The following is a 23,942-nucleotide window of genomic DNA, read 5'->3' on the forward strand; positions in this document are numbered from 1 at the left end:
TTAAGAGACCTCGATGTTCATCCAGGCTGGTATGTGACAGGGCTCCTATGGTGGAAACTCACATGCCTACAGACACCAGGCTATTAGCCAGCTTCGGGTAAGACTCTCGATGTTAAGATGCTTGTCTTTGCAAACAAGTTGCACCCCCGCCAGTTCATACTTCCCGCAGGCAAAATGAATCGGCAGTTGTGTGTGGTCACAGGGTCTCTGGTTTGCAACCTCTGTGACTGTAAACCTCTATAAATGTCTCATGGTTGAAAGTCGTGGGTGGTCACAAGCTTATTGGGCTGTTGCTCCAAGCTCACAGCATCAGTGTCTCCTTTCCTCACTCCCCAAGTTTGAAAAAGCATTTACAAATATGTAGGTAGGTTTCCAGTTCAGTAACATTCTGGTTATATATATTTCTCTTTACAGCACATTAAATTGTACATTCACAATAAAAATGAATAAAACAATGAACATATGTGCTGTAATGGTTGCTTTGAGAAGAGTAAAGATTCAACCGATGGGTAAGTTGTCTCTATTTTTACTGCTGTGTTCTTTTTCACATGACTTTGATGTGTTCTTTTTAAAACTGAAAATATCAATAAATTTAAGTATGTGATAGCTTTCTGTTTTGACTCTTGTGAGTCAAAATGTGATTTTTTTCCCCCTGCTTTCTCAATAAAGTTTCAGTATACTGTATTTGAAAACAAGATAGGAAAAAAACCTCCTGAGAGAGGGGGACTTCTATTTGGAGTGTTTGATCCATTGCTGCTGGATGTACTTAACTTCGGAATTCTTAGGAGCTGTTGAAGAGCAATTGATATTGCGTGCATATAACTTCCCCCAAATTATTCACGCAGTAAATATTTCTGAGCACCTCTTATGTATGTACAATTGTCAATATAATAGTATCCAGTTTTATTTTATCACCTATTTTAGACAAATGCTTTTTAAAATGCATCCAGTGTAGGAACCATAATACTTGATGGATCTGAGTGTCTGCCTTGCCTTATTCTTGACCATGTATTTTCTTCTTTTACTGTTGTCTCCAGAACAGTGCTGCTGTTCTGTCAGGATACCATGCCCTTCCTCCCCGGAAGAGTTAGGAAAACTGCAGTGGTATGTAGCACACAGGCTGACATTTTTCCTAAAAGCAACAATAATGATAATAATAATAATAATAATAATAATTATAATAATATTTAATCACCATGCTGGCTAAGGAATTTTGACAGTGAAGAAGGGCTTTCAATTGTAGAGGAAATGCAGTTTTCTGTTGTATCAAGTTTCCATGTGGACCATTACTTTGAAATAATGGTTTGCAATCTTGGTTGCACATCAAAATCACCTGGGGAGTATATTAGAAATATTCTGGCCCTCTTCCCCTCCACCCCTGCCCCCGCCTCACCAACTGAATGTCATTATATTTTTTAATTTTTCCAGTATGGTAGTTGAGAAAGAGTATCTCAGTGGTATTTTAATTTGCACTTCTGAGGTCTGTTTGAACATTTTTCATGTATTTGGGGGTCATTTTTGTATTTTTCTTGTTAATTGTGTGTGCATGTCTTTCCCACTTTTTCTACTGGATATCTGATCTGCTTTTTTTTAAAAGATTTTATTTATTTATTAGAGCACGTGAGCACACAAGTAGGCCGAGTGGCTGGCAGAGGGAGAGGGAGAAGCAGACTTCCCTGTGGAGTGGGGAGCCCGATGTGGGGCTCGATCCCAGGACCCTGAGGTCATGACCTGAGCCGAAGGCAGACGCTTAACGACTGAGCCACCCAGGCGCCCCTGACCAGTTTTTTTTTTTAAGATTTTATTTATGTGGGGTGCCTGGGTGGCTCAGTCATTAAGCATCTGCCTTCGGCTCAGGTCATGGTCCCAGGATCCTGGGATCGAGCCCCACATCGGGCTTTCCACTCAGCAGGAAGCCTGCTTCTCCCTCTCCCACTCCCCTTGCTTGTGTTCCCTCTCTCGCTGTCTCTCTCTCTGTCAAATAAAGAAATAAAATCTTTAAAAAAAAAAGATTTTATTTATTTATTTGAGAGAGAGAGCATGGAGAGGAGCAGAGGGAGAATCTCCAGCAGATTCCCTGCTGAGCACAGAGCCCAGTGCATCTCAAGACCCTGAGAACATGACCTGAGCCGAAATGAAGAGTTGAATGCTTAACCCACTGCATCACCCAGGCACCCCTGATCACCTGATCAGTTTTTAAGAGTCCTTTATATAGTGGGGTATTAACCCTTTGCAGTATATGTTGCAAATATTTTCTCCCAGTTTGTCAGTTATCTTTTGACTTCGTGTTTTTGTCACGCAAATTAAATTTTAAAAAAAATGTAGGTAAGGGGCGCCTGGTGGCTCAGTCTATTAAGTGTCTGCCTTCCATTCAGGCCATGATCTTGGGGTCCTGGGATCCAGCCCCGCAGGCCCAGGCTCCTTGCTCAGCGGGGAGTCTGCCTCTCCCTCTGCCCCCCACCCCCCCATGCATGAGAGTGCATGCACACACACTCTCTCTCAAATAAATAAATAAATAAATAAATAAAATCTTTTTAAAAAATTGTAGTTAAATTTGCCAGTCTTTTCTTTTATTGCCTGTGCATTTGAAGTCTTAGCTAGAAAGGCTTTTCCTATGCCCAGGTTATAGGGGAATTCATCCTTGAGTTTTTCTAGTATTTATATGGTTTCTTTCTTTTTTTTTTTATATATTAAATCCACTTGGAATTTATTCTTGTGTGTGGGGCAAGGTATGGATCTAATTTAATCTTTTCAAAGATGTCTAGCCAGGGGTTCCACACCATTTATTAAAAAGTCTATCTTTTCCTCAGCGATTTGAGATGCCATCTTTGGAATATGTTAAATGTTGATAGCTTTTTGGTCCCAATTCCAGACATTAGATGTCAACATTGAGGGAAGCTGAGTGAGGGGTATAGGGAACTCTGTTATTTTTGCAGGGTTTCTGTAAGCCTAAAATTAATTCCATTGAAGAATTTTTTGAGAATCCTGATATCCAGTCTCCCACCCTCAGTGACTGATTTAATTGGTCAGGAACACCAGCCTCGGCATTAAGGGTTTTAAAAGCCCTCTTGGCGATTCTAATATGCAACCAATGTTGAGAATGACTGCCTTAAACTCAGCACCGAAACGAAGGGAAGCTGGGAGGCAGATGACCCCAAAGTCATGGATGACGTGATCACAGGTGTATACAAATATACATAGAAAAAACTAGGAAGTGAATGAATGAAGGAAAATACTCATGGGGCATGGGTGATATTTTGTTTACTATTCCTTTTTTTTTCTTTGCAGCATTTTCAATACTTTATTACAATCAGATAAAATTTGTATTTGAACAAAAGAACATAGATTTTTTTTTTAAAGATTTTATTTATTGATTTGACAGAGAGAGACACAGCGAGAGAGGGAACACAAGCACGGGGAGTGGGAGAGGGAGAAGCAGGCTTTCCGCCGAGCAGGGATCCCAATGTGGGACTCGATCCCAAGACCCTGGGGCCATGACCTGAGCCGAAGGCAGACGCCTAACAACTGAGCCACCCAGGCGCCCCAGGACATACATTTTTCAATGTAAAGCTTCTCATATGGGAACAAAAGGCTAACTGTAGCCCGTCTGCCCTGTGTGGGCTGTATTTCTGGGATATATTAAAACATTGGACCTCGAGGAATAGCTAAAGGACTTTAGTTTAGGATTTACAGCATTTTCTGTAATAAAAAGTGAAGAATCTTTAAGTTTTAAGCTCATCATGCCCCATTAAGCTGAAGGGTTGAGGCCCACTTGAGAGATGGAATTTCTAGAAGTACCAGGATCAGATGAAGAGATAATAGCTCTTTTGAGGCAGCCCCACAGACCTCTGATGCCTGCCCATTCAAAGAGCTGTGAGGAAGAAGCGGCGGGACACAGAAGAGCGGGCAGAATATGAGCTCATTGTCTGGCTAGGGCTTTGTCATTAGCTAGCTGTGTATCCAGCTATTAATTTTTTATCAATAGAAATACTCCTCAGGTTCCTCCTGTAAAATGAGGAAGTGAGCCCTATCAGCACTTCTCAGACGTTGCTGTGCATATCAGCCACATAGGATCTGGTCAAAATTCTGATCCAGGAGGTCTGGGAAAGACCTGAGATGCTGCATTTCTACCAGGTTCCCAGGTGAAGCCAGTGCTCCTGGTTCATGGACCTCACTTTGCGCAGTGGGGTCTAGTCCACAGAGCAGCGCTTCTTAACCCTGGATGCACATTGGAATCATCTGGTTTTAAAAACACCCATACCTGCCTCCCACCCTCAGAAATGGTGATGTCATTGGTCTGGGTGCAGTCCAGGCTTTTGGAGTTTTCAGGATTTCTGGGTGGGGTGATTCTTTTTTTTTTTTTTTTTTTTAAGATTTTATTTGTGAGAGAGTGAGAGCGTGAGTAGAGGGAGAGGGGAGGGGGAGAAGCAGACTCCCCACTGAATGCAGAGCCTGACGTGGGGCTTGATCTCACAACCCTGAGGTCATGACCAGAGCCAAAGGCAGAAGCTTAACTGACTGAGCCACCCAGGTGCCCTATTTTTAAGTTTTTAAAAAGATTTTATTTATTTGAGAGAGAGAACATGAACTAGGGGGAGGGGGAGAGGAGCAGAGGGAGAGGGAGAAACAGGCTCCCCTCTGAGCAGGGAGCCCAATGCGGGGCTCGATCCCAGGACCCCGAGATCACGACCTGAGTGTAAGGCAGACACTTAACTGACTGAGCCACCCAGGTGCCCACTTCGGGCCCTTTAAAAACCTGATGTGTCAAAGTGGCCGTCTTGGGTGCTGGAAATACTCTCTTTGGATCTGGGTGGTGATGATACAGGTGTATATACGTATAAAAATTCTTCAAACTCTAGATGGAAGATTAGTACAATCTACCGTATGGAGGCTGCTCATTGAAGAAGCGTATTAAAACAGATATGGATGCCTACAGCCACTGCAGAGAGTCCAATTGAGTGGGCCTGGGATGGGAGCCCCTGCACCACTGCTGCAGCGCTTGGAGGTTTCTCATGTAGAGCTGGCATTGCCCGCCATTGCTCTGCCCCTCGGTGTGCCTCTCCCGACAGATGGAGGGTTCTGAGTAGCAGAAGTGCCAAGAGTATCCGAGGGAGGCTAGCCTGTTCACGGAGGAGCCCAGGGAATGCGAACCCTCGTGCTGGGGGATTTGGTTGCTGCAGACCCCCAGATGTAAGAAGGAAATTTAATTTATACTTTGCAAAGCACCTGTGCTGTGACTTGGCCCGATGAGTTGCTGTAGTATACAGTTCAGAGAATAGAGTCTCAGAGAACTGGGTTGGATTGCCTAGAAGACTAATGAGATCTGGAGCCTCAGCCAGGGCTTCTCGACTCATCACTTTTCCGACTGTCTGGCGCCCCTTCGTCCACACTGCCACCCCGAACCCCAGGCTGTGTAGACGGTCCTCCGGCAGGTGTCTAACCACACAGCATTTCTGAGGCAGCATTTCTTTTTATGGGTATGACCTACCTTGGGCTCCTCAACCTAATATTCCTGCCTCCTCTCACCCCAGAGAATCTCTAAGGACACATTCTAGTTGGTGCTCATAAGTCACCATCTAAAACTGGATCCATCAGAGGCTTCCCTAGGTAATAGTTTGTTGCCCCCTCTGGTTACTCTTACCCCCCGCAAGACTGGTGGATCTTGATAGTAGATGAGTTCTTTTCAACCTTGCATGCCATGAAAATATATGGGCCTGGGGGCCTCACCCCTGCACCAAGACCAACTGAAACATGCTGAGGAGTAGGCCACAGAAATCTCTGTATATTTTTTAAAAGTCCTCTGGGTTTTCTCATGCACGGCCTAGGTTGAGAACCACTGGGCTAAAGCAACACTGAGGGCATAGCTGATTTACAAACTGGGGACCCCTATGGCCCCAGCTCAATTTATTTTTTCAGTCAACGAACATTTCCGGTCACTATGTGCCAGTTAGCATCATGCTGTGCTATAGTGGTATAAAATTGATTCAGACAGATTCCTATGTTCATCAGTTTCACAAAAATTTATGTATTATTAACTTCAGTTCAAGATTTTCTTGAAACAAAATTCAGTAAGTCAAAGAAAAAAAAGGCAGTGTGATTTACCTATTCCAGCCAGTATCACACTACATGTGAGTGAGCTAAATTTGAGGTTTCATGGAAAAGAAAGGCTTACTTGTGATTCATGAAGACCAGTATGAGAACTTGCTGAAAGAAAAAATGCCATTATCCAAATCAATAATAATGATTTTTGCACATTTTTCTAATATGGATCAATACACAGAAGATTGTAAATGTAATTGACAGATTTATGTACTTTGCAAAAACTACAGGAAAAATCTGAAGAACATTTTATGGTTATTGATAAACTTAGAGCTGCTTTTCATTTTATGCCATACCCTTTTGTACCCCATGTTAATACTGAGTTGACATAAGAGTTTGTGAATCTGGGGCGCCTGGGTGGCTCAGTCGGTTAAGCCTCTGCCTTCGGCTCAGGTCATGATCCCAGGGTCCTGGAATCGAGCCCCGTGTCGGGCTCCCTGCTCAGCGGGAAGCCTGCTTCTTCCTCTCCCACTCCCCCTGCTTGTGTTCCCTCTCTCGCCGTCTCTCTCTCTCTGTCAAATAAATAAATAAAATCTTGAAATAAAAAAAGAGTTTCTGAATCTGTTACGGACAGATACAGTTTGAAATGGATATGATTTTGCCTCAAAGTAAAATCAATTGTGCTAAAAATGATGAGCCAGTTTTGCTAATGCAGATTCGAATATTCAAGGAAAATGATATTTTGATATCTAAGTTTTTAGAAGGATTTTTTCTAACGATTTTATTTATCTGATAGAGAGAGAGCACAAGCAGGGGGAGCAGCAGAAGGAGAGGGAGAAGCAGGCTCCCTGCTGAGCAGGGGGCCCAATGTGGGGCTCGATCCCAGGACCCTGGGATCATGAACTGAGCTGAAGGTAGATGCTTAACCAACTGAACCACCCAGGCACCCAGTTTTTAGAACACTTTACAGTATGTTAGGAACAGTTTGGGCATGTGATTATCCGTTTTTGAGAATACATTTTGTAAAACCTAAAAAAAAATGTAAGACAGATTCCTAGTATATGAAAACCAACTAGGTGGGTAACAGCATGTAACAGCTCCCCCTGCCCCACCAGAAGCACATAGAAGTGTTACAAGATCTCTTCAACTGAGTGATAAGTGATAAAGCACAAGAGCCTGAGAGCAGTGGTGAGTGAGTGAGTGACCCGGAACTGGCAATTCATAAAAGAGCATCCCTCCTGGCTAATTCCTCTCCGAGGGAGGAAGTGGTGGAAGTGGGCAGGGGCAGGGGGCCAGTGGCAAGGGCACAGCAGGTGTGCAGGGCAGAGGCTGGGAGTAGCAGGTCCCTGGTGGAGCCAAGTCACCTTGGTGGTGTCGGGTGGTTGCTAGAGGAGATGAGCCTCTCTATCGCTCATTCGTGTCTCACGTGCATCTCTCTGATTCTTTCCTTCAGTGACCTGCAGGATCCTGTCGTATGTCTTGCTGGTCATCCAGATGGCTCACCATTTTCTTCTAGCAATTCCATCCCAGTTGTTCCTCGGGCCACCATTCTCTCCCAGGTCTCCAGTGCCTTCTCTTTTGCTGAACCTCTAAATCATCCACCTGTAACCCAGAGCCCTCCCTCTCCAACACGAGGGATTTACCTTCCTTCTTCCCAGCCTTCAGCTCCCCTAGCTTCCAGCTCTGCCATTGATATGCCCCCCAGTTCTGGAACTATCTTTTCCCCTATGCCCCAAACTGATCTTTCCCACACACTGCCAACTGTGAAATCCGCACTTTCCTCTCCCACTGCGTCTGCCCCTGTGAATGTCATCACGACCAGCACACCTCCTGACAAGACAGGTAAATATGAGGAGTCACGCTGCTGCTCTTTGTTACAGTCTGGCTTCCTGAATCGCAGGGGCTAGCCTGCCAAATCAAGATATCTGTAACAAGGCCATGTTGAACCTTTCTTTTTATGATACCTGCTTGATTTCGAGAGCTTTCCTCCAGAGATTCGTAGAACATAGATGTGGCTAAGTTTGATTGTTTTGACCAAGGGAGTGGAGAAATAGCTCTGAGGCAAACGTATCTCATTTTGTCGAGATGAGTTATTTTACAGGTTTCTTTCTCCCACAAAAGGTTATTAGGTCACTGTTTTCAACATTCTGAAGAGGAAACTGTTGAACTTTTTTTTTTTTTAAGATTTTATTTATTTATTTGACAGAGAGAGACACAACCAGAGAGGGAACACAAGCAGGGGGAGTGGGAGAGGGAGAAGCAGGCTTCCCACTGAGCAGGGAGCCCGATGTGGGGCTCGATCCCAGGACCTCGGGATCATGACCTGAGCCGAAGGCAGATGCTTAACTACTGAGCCACCCAGGCGCTCACTGTTGAACTTTAAAAAAAAAAAAAAGATTTATTTATTTATTTTAGAGAGAGAGAGAGAGAGAGAGAGAGGGAGAGAAAGAGTGTGGTGGGGAGAGGGACAGAGGGAGAGGGCGAAAAAAATCTCAGATTCCCCGCTGAGCACGGAGCCCGAAGCAGGGCTCGAACCCACCACCATGAGATCAGGACCTGAGCCGAAACCAAGAGTCAGACACTTAACCGACTGAGCCACCCAGGCACCCCAAGAAAACTTCTGTACTGTTAAACACGGTAATTCCATTTAGAAAGATGACAAGAGAAAAATTTAGCTTTCTTGAAAACAAGTCAGTTACGGAGTGACAGAGGTGGGACTGAGCTAAGGTTGCCTTGAGGAGGGGAGAAATGTTCAGAAGACCTATGTGTGGGTCTGCAGGTGTCCTCACCTGCAGTGTGATCTGGGATAAGCCATTTAGCTGACTTTAGCCTACACGACTTTAAGATGGAAATAATCACACTAGTTGCACTGAGTTTGGAATGATGGTTACAGGAGAATGCCCTGGAACCTGCAGAGGGCTCCCCACACACAAAGTTGGCTTAGGGGTAAAGAGATAAAGACAAGAGCGGAAGATGCAAGAGAGAATTCTGGATGCTTTGAAGGTTCAATTCAGTGAGTAAGAAGCAGACCTTCCTTTAGATTTCGGGGGAGTGGGAGGCAAAACCAGGTTCTTGGTGACATGAGATTGGAGCTCAGGTTGTGATCTCCACCTTCTCCCCCACAGTGCAAGCATCCCCAGGAGATTGGGAGCGGCTGCCAAAGGACTTGATATTTCTTTTTTCTTTTTTAAGATTTTATTTATTTATTAGAGAGAGAGAGAGAGTACAAGCAGGGGGAGTGGCAGAGGGAAAGGGAGAAGCAGACTCCCCACTGAGCAGGGAGCATGATGTGGGGCTTGATCCCAGGACCCTGAGATCATGACCTGAGCCGAAGGCAGCCATTTCACCGACTGAGCCACCCAGACGCGCCATGACTTGATATTTCTTTGAATTTGCACTGCTCTCTCAATTTTTTTATAAATATGGACATTTTAGGCCACATTATAAAACCAATGGGACCTTAGTTTAGAGAAGGTTCAGTGGCTGATGAAAAAGTAAAATTGAAGTTAGTTAGCCTGAGCCTAAAACACCCACCTTTGCGGAGCTATCCCCATTGACCATTAGAATCAACCTCACAGTCTCCCCAGAAAGGCTAGCAACATATCCCCCTGCCTCTGTGCTTCCATTTCTGGCACTCTAGTTTTAGCCAATGAGACAACAGGAGCAAAACGACATACATATAAAAGCTGTGTCAGAGTTATTACCTGGTAGTGAAAAAGTAGATACAACCTAACAGCTACACAACAGAAGAGTAATGAAATACAGTAAGCCACCTCAGCATGATGACTGTTCGCAGCCCTGCATAAGAACAGCTAGATGAAATTCAGGGGCATCTTTCAAGTCTTGAGTGAAAAAAAAAAATAACGCAACAATAAATAGTTTGTACACTGTGTTTATAACAGTATGTGACAACAACATGGATGGAGATTAGAAGGGAATATGCAAAATAAGAAACAGGATGTTTGGTGGTGGAATTAAGAGACTTTTCCGTTGCTAGACGGGTTTGTATCATTGTTTTCCAATTAAAAACACTATTGAAAACCAGTTTACAGCTGGTCATCTAGCTATTAATTTCATAGTCTCTTTTTCACAAAAATTTCTTGTTACCCATGTAAAATCCTGTACACACGATATAAATTAGATACAAGTGTATTTATACTTATACAAATATACACTAACTACACTGATGTGCTTCTTTTTTTTTCAGTTAGGTTTATTTTTGTTAAGATTTTATTTTTACATGATCTCTACACCCAGTGTGGGGTTTCAACTCATGACCCCGAGATCAAGAGTCGCGTGCTCTTTTAGACTGTGCCAGCCAGACACCCCAGTTGGGTTTCTTGAAGTATAATTTACATACGGTAAAATTCATCCAGATCTGTGGATAGATGAGATTTTTATAGTTCCATGAGGTTGGATTAAACACCCATAGCCACATAACCACCATCACAATATATAACATTTTCAGCACCCCCAAATTTCCTTCGTGTTCCTTTGTAGTCGATTCCTATCCACTACCCCCAGCCCCTGGCCACCACTGATTGATCTGTTTTGTTTTCCTATACTTTTGATTTTTCTAAAATGTCATATGAAGAGAATCATACAATATGCAGCCTTTTGAGTCTGGCTTCTTTCAGTTAACATAATATATTGGAGAATTGGAGATCTGTCCATGTTGTTGCAATTATCAGTGGCTCCTACCTTTCATTTATTTATTTTTTAAATTTTTTATTGTGATGTTAGTCACCATACATCACATCATTAGTAATTGATGTAGTGTTCCATGATTCACTGTTTGTGCATAACACCCAGTGCTGCACGCAGAACGTGCCCTCCTTAATACCCTTCAGCGGGCCAACCCGTCCCCCCACCCCCCTTGGCTCCTACCTTTTAATTACTGAACAATAATCTCTTGTACAGAGGGATCAGTTTGTTTATCCATTCTTCAGCTGATAGACATTTGGGTTGTTTCCAGTTTGGGGGTATAATGAAAAGCCTCTATAAACATTCACAAACAAGTCCTGAGACATGTCTTTATTTCCCTGGGGCAAACGCCTAGGAGTAGGTTCGCCAGGTCGTAGAGTCTATGTGTGTTCCTTTATTAGTGATTTTTCCATTATGTGTTCATAAAATGATTTGGCTCTCTGTTACAGAAGTTGTTTATACCAGCAGCATCAGTGATTCTGATCTTGAGAACCAAGTGTCCCAGATGGAAAAGACTCTGTCCTTGGGCAGCTTGGAGCCTAACCTCGCGGGAGAAATGATAAACCATGTCAGCAAACTCCTTCATTCCCCACCTGCCTTGCTGGCTCCTCTGGCCCAAAGGTATGACTTAGCAAACTCATGTGGTCAGGAGAGGGGACCCTCTAAGAGAACGAGACTTCTTATCAGGATTAATTACAGCCAAGTATTTTTCTCCCACATAAGAGGTTCATAATGACTTGTTAAATTGCTACTGCACATTCTGCTTCGAATGGGGAAGACAAAGCGGGAGTGCTCAATTTGAAAACTACCACTTGTCGTTACAGATTGCTAAAAATAGTGGATGACATTGGCTTACAGCTGAATTTTTCAACCAAGACCATAACTCTAACCTCCCCTTCTTTGGCCCTGGCCGTGATCAGAGTGAATGCTAGTAATTTTGACACAACTACCTTTGCTGCCCAAGACCCTGCAAATCTTCAGGTACATCCTAATCTATTGTGGAAAAAACATTTTCTTATCTATGATTGCAGTCTCCATGTACTTCATGATGGAGGCAATTACTGCTTCTAATCAGGGGTGGTACTAAAAATATTTAACATCTAGAACAGTGAGGCACTACAGAATCAGAAACAGGACATTGGTCTTGGCTGGAGCAGGATCTGAGTGGTCCTTGTGCCCAGTGTGAACCCTCTAGCAGCTAAATGGAAGTTTTGTGGGGAAGTGGGGGGCTCAGGTGGGGAGAAGTGTCCTGTGGAGGGTTCTAGGCAGTTGCAAGAGAGCGGGGACATGAGCTACTTACCAGCTTATTTCAATACTTTATACAAGTGTTTTGACTGCCCTGGTGTCAGGAGTGGTGCTGAGTATCAGTCCTGCTTCCAGTGTTTTCTATCCACCTATTAGAGGGATTAGGGGCTGGAAATGCCCACGTCAGACCAAGTCTTGCCTTTTTTGCCTTTTAATTTAATTTGTATACTCTTCCCTTTACAAGTTTAGTGCGTGTGGTTTTATGAAGACTTTGCCCTAACAGGTGGCCGAGTTGGTGTGTCTGCAGTTACCCTTTCTGCACTCCCCCCTCCCAGTTTCGTTGAGCTATAATTGACATACAGCATCCTACACTTTCTGATGGTTTCTGTGTATCTTTAAAATGTTCCCTTTCCTGCTCTGAGGCCTTGTCTGTCTATTATACATCCTCTCCAATTTCATAGAGATCAGAGAAACAACAACTGATTTGACAAGTTACCACAAATAAATGCCTTTACAGGATCCTCCGTCTTAATTAGTTCTTGTGTTTTCCATCTCTTCATTATACTAACTCCAGGCATTTTTTATTATATTTTACTTGATTTTCAGGTTTCTCTGGAAACGCGGGCTCCTGAGAACAGTATTGGTGTTATTACTCTGCCTTCATCACTGATGAGTAATTTACCAGCTAATGATGTGGAGCTCGCTTCCAGGGTTCAGTTCAACTTCTTTGAAACACCTGCCCTGTTTCAGGTAAGGTTAATGCTAACTGCTTTGGGTTCAGGTTCTGTTTTGGAGTGAGGCAGTTTCGTTTCTTTTAATTCTCCCATGAAAGCTGCAGTTTATTTTGATTTATTTATATTTTTTTGCAGTTTGTTTTCATTCATTTATTTCAAAGATTTATTTATTTATTTGAGAGAGAGAGAGAGAAAGAGAGAGCGCACGCAGTGGGGAGGGGCAGAGGGGAAGGGAGAGAGAAACTAAGCAGACTCCCCGCTGAGCACAGAGTTCCGGCGCAGGGCTTGATCTCACGACTCTGAGATCATGACCTGACCGGAAACCAAGAGTCAGATGCTTAACCACCTGTATCCAGGTGCCCCTCCAGTTTATTTTTAAACAGGACCTAGGGATACTGGTAATGATAAATACAATAACTGACATTTATATATAGCATTTACCAATTGCTGAGCATGCTACTAAGCACTTAGAAATGTTAACTCTAATCCTCTCAACAACCTTGTGAGGGAGGAACTATTCAACTATGATTCCGATTTTACAGATGAGGGCAAGGAAGTGCGGAGAGGTTAACTTGCTCAAGAACACAACAGTTTAAGCGGCTTCGTGTTCTATTCCCTTTACAGTTCCTGAGGGCCCTGGTGTGTCAGTCTGTGAAATTTCGGTCAGTAGTTAGAGCACATGGGTATAGTGGAGCAGGCTCTGTTTCTAATCGTGGGCCTTGGGAAAGTCACTTCAATCCCTGACCCTCAATTTCTCACCTAGATTATAAAATCACCCGTGTGGACTTACTGTTCTTTAGGGTCCCGTTCAGCTCTAAAATCCATCTTGTTGATTTTTTGGTGTGCTAGGACCCTTTCCTGGAGAACCTCTCTCTGATCAGCTACGTCATATCATCCAGTGTGGCAAATCTGACTGTCAAGAACTTGACAAGAAACGTGACGGTTACCTTAAAGCACATCAAGCCAAGCCAGGTGCGAGAGGCCTGTCTGGTCTCTTCATGGACCAGATAACGCTTGCGCAAACCACGTCTGTCAGACTTGACCTGAAAGAAGGAGATCCAGCAGAACCTCAAACTCGGTTAAGGCAGTGTGTGAGGCTAGGATCATAGGGTCACTCTGTTGGGTTTTAGCATGCCTAAGCACTGACCACTTCATTTCCAAGAAGGTGCAGCGCAAAAGCCAGCTACTATCAATTGCCCAATTTTAGTGCATTTAGATCTGTGGCTACAGGTCTGATTCTCACCCCCAAAGAGAAAACATCTCTCATTTCGGTTCAGGTTGAGCATTATCTATGACCATACTACTCAAAGTCTGGTCTGCAGACCTGTACCTTCAGCATCACCTGGGATCTTGCGAGAAATGCCCACTTTGAGGCCCCATGCTGACCCCTAGAATCTGAATGTGTGTTTTAGCAAGGAAGGCCTCAAGGTCATTCCTTTGCACAACTGCTAAGTCTAAGAAGTGCTGACCTATATGAGACTCACTTGCTTCTAGGGACTAGAATAAAATAAGAATTCTCCAAATATCAAGAACGAGATTCTGAAATGAACAATTTCATATATTTTTTTTTTCAATTGCTTTTTAGTTTTTTCAGTTCCGTAAATTGATTATTTGTCACTTACCTTTCCACTGCAGGATGACTTAACCGTGAGATGTGTATTTTGGGACTTGGGCAGAAATGGTAGGTTCCAGTCGTACCTATTTCAGTCTTGAGTGGGCAGGGGCGGGGACAGGGGAGGAAGTGGCAATCATTGAGACCACGGCCTTGCTGATTGGACAGATACTCTTCCCAATACCAACAGGTGACAGAGGAGGCTGGTCATCGGATGGCTGCTCTGTTAAAGACAGGAAGCAGAATCAAACCATCTGTACGTGCAGCCACCTTACGAGCTTTGGCGTCCTACTGGTAATAACCCCACGCTACATGGCTTTAGGTTCTGGGTCTGAGGGGTAGCTGGGCGTCACACCATGATGTCTAACATGATGGATGACTTTGATCAGCAGGTAGGATATTGTGGCAAAGTTATAGACCAATGAAATTACTCTTCCAATGAGCAAATGCACTTAGAAGATAATACTTGAACGTGGAAGTTTTTTTTTTTCTCCAGTCTATTTTTATATGCAAGCTTCCCTCTTTTAAATAGCAGGGTCTAGGGAATTCAGATTAAAATGGGTAGGAACAGTTGTTCAGTTTGCATTGCCCTTTAAAATCTTCTCTCTTTTTTTAAGATTTTATTTATTTGAGAGAGACAGAGAATGAGTAGGAGGTGGGGGAGGGCCAGAGGGAGAAGCAGACCCCCTGCTGAGCAGGGAGCCGATGCGGGACTCGATGCCAGGACTCCAGGATCATGACCTGAGCCGAAGGCAGTCACCCAACCAACTGAGCCACCCAGGCACCCCATACTTTAAAATTTTCATAAAATGCTCTTGTCATAAGTTATTATGTTTAATTTCTCCAACAGTCCTACAAGATAGGTGGAATGGGGTGCTGTTACTCTCATTTTAAGAAGTTAGAATTAAGACTCATTTGTTAGGCCATTGTCCACAGTCACAGAACTAAGAAGTATAAGGGCCTGAAGCCAAATTCAGGTCTTTAGGCTCCTAGCCCGGTGCACGTCCAGTGTATCGTAATGCCACGGCCTTGCTGATGGGATAGATACTCTTCCCAATACCAACAGGTGGCAGAGGAGGCTGGTCATCGGATGGCTGCTCTGTTAGAGACAAGAAGCAGAATGAAACCATCTGTACTGATCATGTACACGGGCTTTGGAGGCAGCCAGACCAGAATTTGGGTCCTGGCTTCTCCATTTCATACTTGTGTGACCTTGGGCAAATTATTTAACCTCTCTGGGCCTCAGGTTCATTGTTTTTACTTGATGATAATAATTGTGTCTACCTTGTAGGTTTGTTGAATGAACTATGGATGGGCACTTAGAACACTCAATAAATGTAAACCATAGCTCTTTTATTTCTTTAAAATATTTGATCTTGAAAGCAGTATTTTATTTTCCAGGACCTATCTCGAACATCCTTGCCACCTTCTCAGATGATGGCTCTGACGTTTATCACATATATTGGTTGTGGGCTTTCATCAGTTTTTCTGTCAGTTACTCTGGTAACCTACTTAGCCTTTGAGTGAGTATCCACACTGGAAACTTGGATTACAGGATGCAGTACTCACCTCCACTGCCAAAATGTATTACGTGTGCTCGTTGGCCTACCTTATCCTGTATAACATCTAATGGTGTCACCTATATGCAAAACTTTGTGGGACTTTTTGGTTAAAATACTCACTTCCTTCTACTAGTTTGCACACTTACTGAGGGCAGGGGTTGTGTCTTGGTCATCTTTTTACCCTAGAATGGTGCCTGCTACCTAGCCAACATTAAGCGTGAAATGAAAGATGGATGCAGACCTTGAAACTCAAGAGCTTATAATCTGATATAGACCATAGCTTCACGTACAGCATAAGAGCTATGTTCAATTTATTAAGTTTCTAAGTTACACTGGTCAAACACAAGTAAGCCATGAAGGAGATGCTATTATTTGGAATGTCCCTTTGGTCACTTTGGGGTGGGGGGGCCGAATTCCAACAAATTCTGTTGGAAAAAAAAATAGGCACTTTTATTGCATTAACTAAATCAAACATTATGTAAGTTCTGGGATTTAGATTTTGGACACTGCTCAGGAAATGCACAAATTTACTTGCAGTGCCAAACTTAGGGTCCAGCTGTAACTACAGATCTTCTAGTGGACCTTTGGAAATATGATTAATGAGACTAAATTACCATCAGGCCAGCCATTACTCAGAATGATTTCACCAGGTCTAATTTCACACACAGACATGCACATGTCATCAATTAGCTCTAATTTCCTCTGCCTGTTTCATTTAGCTGTAGTTTACACTCTTCTTTCCATGATCTCATTTTAACTAATAACATAATAGGGGATCTAGCTAGGTTTTGAAGATCTGAATGTAGGAGCCCATCGTATGAGAAGCAACAGCAATGCTTCTCGAAGTTGCTTGGGAGAAAGGAAGGTGGGTGCTCAGTAGATTCCACTACAAATTATTTAAAAGGTCGGGTCAGCCATCAACACGTAAAAGATTCCACATAAATGCAGATACAGATTTTCCATATTGTTATGACAGATGACATTCTGTTTTGATTTTTCCCTTGTTGTTATGGTTGTTGATTTTCAATGCCTGCCCCCACCCCTACCCCTGGCACATACACACACAGAAGAAATTGATGCATATAGACATTTACCAAAGAATACACATAAATTTCATACGTATGTTCACATAAGGGTTGTCAGAATGGGATGCTATTTCTTTTCTTGTCCTTTCCTTTTAGAAAGATTCGGAGGGATTATCCTTCCAAAATCCTCATCCAGCTGTGTGCAGCTCTGCTCCTGCTGAACCTGGTATTCCTCCTGGACTCGTGGATAGCTCTGTATGACATGCGAGGCCTCTGCATCTCGGTGGCTGTATTTCTGCATTATTTTCTCTTGGTCTCATTCACATGGATGGGCCTGGAAGCATTCCATATGTACCTGGCCCTTGTGAAAGTGTTTAATACTTATATCCGGAAATACATCCTTAAATTCTGCATTGTTGGTTGGGGTATGTATAATTTTGCTTGCACATGGCCTGGGCTTTCTCCAAAGCTTTTACTCCTCTAGTTTGGTTTTTTATCAAGTAGAGACGATGATAAAGCAGGTCATACTTGGCAGGTTTCTAAAACAGCTATGTTGTCCTTAACTGCACTGCCTGCCCAAAAGGACTGCCTGCCTGTCCAGTCTCTCTCTCTCTCTCTCTCTCTCTCTCTCTCTCTCTCTCTCTCTCTCTTTTTTTAAGATTTATTTGTTTTAGAGGGGTGGGCAGAGGGAGAGGGAGAGAGAATCTTAAGCAGACTCCCTGCTGAATGCAGAACCCGACGTAGGGCTTGATCTCTTAACCCTGAGATCATGACCTGAGCCGAAACCAAGAGTTGGACGCTTCACAGCCTGGCCACCCAGGTGCCTCAACCTTGTCCAGTCTCTTTCTAGAATACCTGTATATTGGTTATGGACATAAAACTCTTTGAGGTTAGGGCTATGAATACTGTCTGTATTTCCAGTAACTAGAGTTAGGGCTGGCACACAGAAGGTGCTCAAAAAATTGAAGAAAGTGAGCTTCGTGATAATGAGGTCAAGCTCTCTGTCCCTGGCCTCCTAGCTAGCCTCACTCTGTTCTAGATCTCCCAGATATGACACACATGTACGACACTGTGCTCAAAAGGACAGAGTGAGATGAACATACCAGGTGAGACCTGATGTAACTTCATAGCCGCACTGACACAATTTTCAGATCATGCCACCTGTTGGTGGTAGGTCACAAAGTCTTAGACACCGCACATATCTTGAAGGTTCCTGCATTCTGCTCTCCACCAAATGTAGGGGCCTCATCAACCTGACTGGACTTAGCTTTGACTAAAGGTAATCTAACCTCTGCTTGAACACTTCTATTATTAGGGAGCTCATTATCTTTGTTAAAAAAACAAAATTCAACTGACTAAATTTTAAAGATCTTATTGGCTCTATTCAGGGATTCATGAATCGGCAGCATCCAATCTAGCAGATAGAAAGGAGCTGTACAAAACGAAAGACGTTGATAGGCAGAAGGGAACAGGAATAAGGAAGTTATTCTAGGCAAAAAAGTGAGTTCGTTATTGCAAGGTTACTCTCCTTTAGGGGATGACAGAGGTGTCTTACCAGGCAGATTACTTAACTAGTGCTAATAATGTGATTCCTGATTGACTGGTTTAAGATTCCATTTCTGGGAGAGCTGAAATTGTAATTAAGTCAAGTCTCAGTTTCATGACCTGGGGCTTACCATAAGTGACTCAATTTTAGGTCTGTTGTCTTGTTTTTAATACCTTACAAGGCAGCCAATAACCATTTTATAAAGCCCTACAGCTCTGATTTCCCATTAAGTTCACTTGGCTCTCTGGTGGCACTTGCCCAGTGGTCTCGTTTTTGCTTTCTAAGGCAAAACAATAATAAGCTGACACCTCGGGGCGCCTGGGTGGCTCAGTTGTTGAGCGTCTGCCTTCGGCTCAGGTCATGATCTCAGGATCCTGGGATCGAGCCCCACATCGGGCTCTCTGCTCAGCGGGGAGCCTGCTTCTCCCTCTCCCACTTCCCCTGCTTGTGTTCCCTCTCTCGCTGTGTCTCTGTCAAATAAATAAATAAAAAAAAAAATCTTAAAAAAAAAAAAAAATCTGACACCTCTCTGCCAAAAGAGCCCTTCACATAATCTACAAGTACTATATAACATTATGAAAAATGCCCTGTTCTTCCATGTATTTTCACACAAGTAAAGCCCACGAAAGATAAGCTGGTGAGGTTAGCACAGGCAGTTATTGCTAACACCAGGTAAAGAAAGCAGCTCGAAGCGATGACATGATTTACCCAATTCACACAATTTGAGAACAGCCCAGCCTGGCTTTCTAATTTCTCGTGTGTATCCTTTCCACTGAATTACAGCCACCATCCCTCCCTCTGCTCTTTTTCAGGCTAAATATTCCTTCAGATATTCCCTACACAACAGTACTGCAGACCCTTTACCACACTTGTCACCCCACCTGTCATTATATCTCTGTCAATAATAACGGAACACCTTTCCAGAGAGATGAGTCACTTCTTCCTAGAAAAATAAATCACTGCTTCTGACACCGAGCATGGATTCTCTCTTTGTGGAATACCAAAAGGTCACATTCTCTGTCCTGGATAGGCTCCACAACCCCAGTGTTTTATTTTTAGAAAAGTGTTTCACTTAGGAAATCATCATATGTTAGTGTCTCTGTAAGGTACAAATATAAAAGAATTAAATGAAATATTATGTTAGATTGTACCAGGCATCCCAGCCTGTGAGGAGGAATTGTTTTATTTATTTATTTATTTTTTAAAGATTTTATTTATTTATTTGACATAGAGAGAGCAAGAGCAGGAACACAAGCAGGGAGACTGGGAGAGGGAGAAGCAGGCTTCCTGTCGAGCAGGGAGCAGGACCCTGGGATCATTACCTGAGCGGCAGGCTGGGAAGAGCCTTCTCATTGTGCTGCTTCTTAGTGGAAGTGCCAGTAGGCCCTTGAAAGAGCTAGTATAGTGGCAGTCAGCACCCCCCAGATCAACCAGGTCTGCTCCTCAATCCATTGATGGGTTCCAGCTAATCAGTGGAGGATTTGGGGTTCATAATGAAAGATTTGCCAGGAGTTGCTGATAACCCTACTATGCTGATTATTTGGTTTACATTTTAGAGTCCTTCACTTTGCCTGCCACCTGAGCCTCAAAATTACATTCCAGATGTGTATAAGTTAAGGGTAACTGTAGCTGCTGTAGTTGACAAAGAAAAAACTCCGGAGAAGATAATTTCTCACACACAGTCCAGTTAGCAGGACTGGAGAGGTCTGTGGTCTTGTGGTTATTCAGGATCCAAGCTGTGGGAAGCTCTGCCTCAAGACAGGGCTTCCAAAATTGCCCTGAATTTGGGAGAAGAAAGAGTGGAGGATCTCATATAGGAAGTTTTTATGGGACAAGCGTAGAGGTAGAGCAAATCACTTCTCTCCATATGCCATTGACCAAGACCTAGTTATGTGGCCACACACAGCCCCAAAGCAGGCTGGGAGAGGTCCAGCCTTGTGCCAAGGAGAAAGAGAAACAGGGTTTGGTGAACAACTCAGCAGTCTGCTACCAGAAGAAACTAGAACGTGATCTCTAGTCTTTCTTCTTACCACCTTGGTTATCAGAACTCCGTGTGACTGACGTTTCCCATCTTCCAGGGCTACCAGCTGGGGTCGTGACCATTGTCCTGGCTATATCCCCGAATAACTATGGCATTGGGTCCTACGGGAAATTCCCCAATGGCTCACCCGACGACTTGTGAGTACAAAGCCCCTGAGGGAATGTTAAGTGAACTGGAAAACTGAATTCTCCAAGAAAGTGGAGTATGTAATCAGAGTATCGACTCTGATGCTCATCCTAATAAAATCCAGTCACATTTACGGCAGTCTTCACAGTTATGTATGTGATGAGATAAGCCAGTTGGAAATGCCATGCTACTATTTAAGTATTAAAAAAACGAATTGGAAGTATTTTGAAAATACTTTTCTAAGCCTCTGATAAAAATGAAATACCAGCTACATTATATTAGTATAGACTCATGGATAGAGTTACTAAGATTTAAAGGGGTAAAAATCTGCAATGTTTTCAAAGAGTAGTTTTTAAATACTTCTTATCACCAACTGTCCTAAAATAAACTCTTAGGGTTTTTTTTTTTCCTTCGAGCTTTAAGTGGTTGTTGTCAAACAGTTGGTTTTATCTTTTTTTTTCCTCTTGTACTTTTAGGAGATGTTTCGGTAAAATGATTTAGATTCATTATATCATTGTGAACCATATTTCAGCACTGTAATATGTTTCCCATTGTTTTTCCCCCCAAATTCCAGTTGCTGGATCAACAGCAATGCTGTATTCTATATTACAGTTGTGGGATATTTCTGTTTGATATTTTTGCTGAACGTCAGCATGTTCATTGTGGTCCTGGTTCAGCTCTGTCGAATTAAAAAGAAGAAACAACTGGGAGCCCAGCGGAAAACCAGTATTCAAGACCTCAGGAGCGTTGCCGGCCTTACGTTTTTACTGGGCATTACTTGGGGCTTTGCCTTCTTTGCCTGGGGACCAGTTAACGTCACTTTCATGTATCTCTTCTCAATTTTTAACACCTTACAAGGTAAGCTCTATAGCACTAATTACGCATGAATGATCCCAGTCGAACTAAAAATCTCTAAAAAGTATCTGTGAAGTGGCTTATTTCGTAGCTTAAGACTTACTTGTTGAAAAACAGATTCATCTTTGAAAAAGGGGGCTTGGAGATCCTTGGAAGAAACAGGTACTTTTTTCCTCCTCCATAGTGTCTCCTCGGAGAGAACATATTGAGGGGAACCTGCCAACCTGCCAAGAACTCGCTTATGGGAATCACTCTCCCTTCACTTGGTTCCTTGCCCTTTTTTTCGTTTTTGTTTTTAATCTCTTTATGGAGGTAGAACATGCAAACAGCAAAGTGCACATGATTGTACATGTCCAGGTGACGTCTGGCCACGCCCACATTCTAGGTCTGTTTGAGTGAAGACAATGAGAAATGGGAAGTCAATAGACAGAGCCAAGTGGCCACAGCCCGGCCCAGTGGCTCTTCCTGAGAAGTTGCTGTGCTGGGCCACCCCGGCGGGAAAGGGGCAGGCTCTGTGTGAGCTCTTCACGGCTTTCCATTTGTTCCTGAAGCCCAGCTGCACACATTTCCCAACCCATCAAGTTGTCGTGTTCAGAAAAGCAAACTACTAACTCTTTCAGATCAGCGTTATAAAAGACTTGTCAGCTGTAATTAATTTTTAATGGAAGTACTTTAGCATTAAATGCTAAGCAGGCTAATAGGTTTATGTAACAATGATGATAATTCTTGTCCCTTGGTTTCCTTTTATTCCAAATTGGCTGTGGGATGCCTTTTAATTCATTCTCATCTGCCTGTTTTCATCTTTTCCTTCCTGTTGCTTTTAGCTCCCATAGCGTCCTGCCGTAGTTCTGTCAGGCAGTAGATTATTTTGCTGGTTTTCAAAGAAATCCCAACCTGAGATTGAATTCAAATGCCTAATTTAGCTATCCGTTCTTATTTGGAGGAAGCCAGTTAATATACTTGTTGGTTACATAGTTTGTTAGATTTTTTTAAAGGATTTTATGTCTTTTTTTTTAAAGATTTTATTTATGTATTTGAGAGAGAGAATGAGAGAGAGCACGAGAGGGAAGAGGGTCAGAGGGAGAAGCAGACTCCCTGCTGAGCAGGGAGCCCAATGCAGGACTCCATCCCAGGACTCCAGGATCATGACCTGAGCCGAAGGCAGTCGCTTAACCAACTGAGCCACCCAGGCGCCCTAAAGGATTTTATGTCTTTAGACATTTATTTCTTTATTACTTGAGAGAGAGAGGAAGGGGGAGGGAGAGGGAGGAGAGAAGTGGAGCCCGATGTGGGGTTCGATTACAGGATCCTGAGATCAAGACCTGAGCCAAAACCAAGAGTCGACTGAGCCACCCAGGTGCCCCTGTTAATTTTAACTTACAATGTACCAGCTCCTGAATTGGTATATCCAGGTGTTACACCACATAGTATTAAATAGAAAAGTTTTATTTGCGTTAACGGCATGCTAAAAGAGCAAAAAAATATGCCCACATCACACTAATCACAAACATGAAAGCAGGGTACCTAACCTCATATATTTAATGTGGAAACTGAACCTGCCTCTCTCTTCATTTCCCCCAGAATGTCTTCTCATTAGAAAATGAATAGATGAAAGGAATGCATCATTTCATTTACAAAAGGGAACTAATGCCTAATTCACTGGCTTTGGGGTTGATTAAAGGAAAGCTGTGTGTAGGTTCTGAGTTGGGACTTAGGCCCATTTTGATCGTCTCTCATACATGCTGTTTCTCCTCTTGTGCAACCAAAGGGGAGTTGCCCAAGGGTAGCAGATAAACCAAGGTGTGCAGTAGTCAAGATGGCAAGTTTTAGGATGGGCACGTGTACTGTACTAGAAGCAAACCTGATACTTAAAAGGAAGATTTTAAAGACCGACTGGGGTTTCAGGAGAGGGAGAATTCAGAAGTCGCCCATTCATTCAGCAAATATTTACTGGCAAAAGCCTTGAGGCATGGTAGCAGCGCGGAGCCCCGTGCCTGCAGGACCAGGAAGAAGGTGGGTGGGAGGCAGAACCCGAGTCCCTCTTCAGGTCTGTAGTGTTGCTTTCTTTGTGGTCAGGACACCAGTGGAGAATTTCCTTGAACAGAGTAGAGGGAGACTGGAGTGCAGACAAGGACATCACTGTGGGGCACCAGGCTTGGGAGGAAGAGGGAAGAGCCCAGGCAAGGGACTCTGCCATGGGCTGGAGAGGAGGAGCCAGGGATTTGAGACCGAGGAGGATGTGGCACTTGACTGAACATGAAGATGCATCATAAATATGGAAGGGTGAGGAAGTAGGAGCCGAGGTCTGAGCTGGCAACCTGAGTAGAGTGGATGGCTTGTGCTTCCAAAAATAGGGCACGCCGAAGATGGGATGTGAGAGGAGAGACAGCTTAATTTTGGAAACGGGGAGTTATCGTTCCTCTCATAGGTATTTTTTATCTTACAAAGAGAGT

General features: G+C 43.4%; 1 protein-coding gene and 1 long non-coding RNA gene across 5 annotated transcripts in view; one reads left to right on the top strand and one right to left on the bottom strand.

The window, feature by feature from the left end:
- The window catches only part of ADGRG2 (adhesion G protein-coupled receptor G2), a 132,459-nt gene that overhangs the window by 95,599 nt on the left and 12,918 nt on the right, over positions 1-23,942 (top strand). For all 4 annotated transcript variants that reach the window (XM_073902021.1, XM_025857602.2, XM_025857603.2 and 1 more), the window contains 13 exons: positions 415-509; positions 1,038-1,104; positions 7,493-7,881; positions 11,193-11,364; positions 11,568-11,724; positions 12,595-12,738; positions 13,572-13,694; positions 14,358-14,403; positions 14,525-14,628; positions 15,736-15,857; positions 17,078-17,346; positions 20,546-20,645; positions 21,209-21,492. In XM_073902021.1, coding sequence (XP_073758122.1) covers positions 415-509; positions 1,038-1,104; positions 7,493-7,881; positions 11,193-11,364; positions 11,568-11,724; positions 12,595-12,738; positions 13,572-13,694; positions 14,358-14,403; positions 14,525-14,628; positions 15,736-15,857; positions 17,078-17,346; positions 20,546-20,645; positions 21,209-21,492 — 2,072 coding nt within the window. The remainder of the gene's footprint in view (positions 1-414; positions 510-1,037; positions 1,105-7,492; positions 7,882-11,192; positions 11,365-11,567; positions 11,725-12,594; positions 12,739-13,571; positions 13,695-14,357; positions 14,404-14,524; positions 14,629-15,735; positions 15,858-17,077; positions 17,347-20,545; positions 20,646-21,208; positions 21,493-23,942) is intronic.
- LOC141374285 (uncharacterized) overlaps positions 11,170-23,942 on the bottom strand; it is a 31,963-nt gene continuing 19,190 nt past the window's right edge. The window contains exons 2-4 of the long non-coding RNA XR_012381053.1: positions 14,345-14,557; positions 13,670-13,765; positions 11,170-11,287 (exon numbers count right to left, since the gene is read on the bottom strand). This is a non-coding gene — a long non-coding RNA (uncharacterized lncRNA). The remainder of the gene's footprint in view (positions 11,288-13,669; positions 13,766-14,344; positions 14,558-23,942) is intronic.

This window comes from Callorhinus ursinus, unplaced genomic scaffold (assembly GCF_003265705.2).
Source record: "Callorhinus ursinus isolate GAN/ISIS: 27379988/994484 unplaced genomic scaffold, GSC_fseal_2.0 scaffold16, whole genome shotgun sequence".
Lineage (NCBI taxonomy): Eukaryota > Metazoa > Chordata > Mammalia > Carnivora > Otariidae > Callorhinus > Callorhinus ursinus.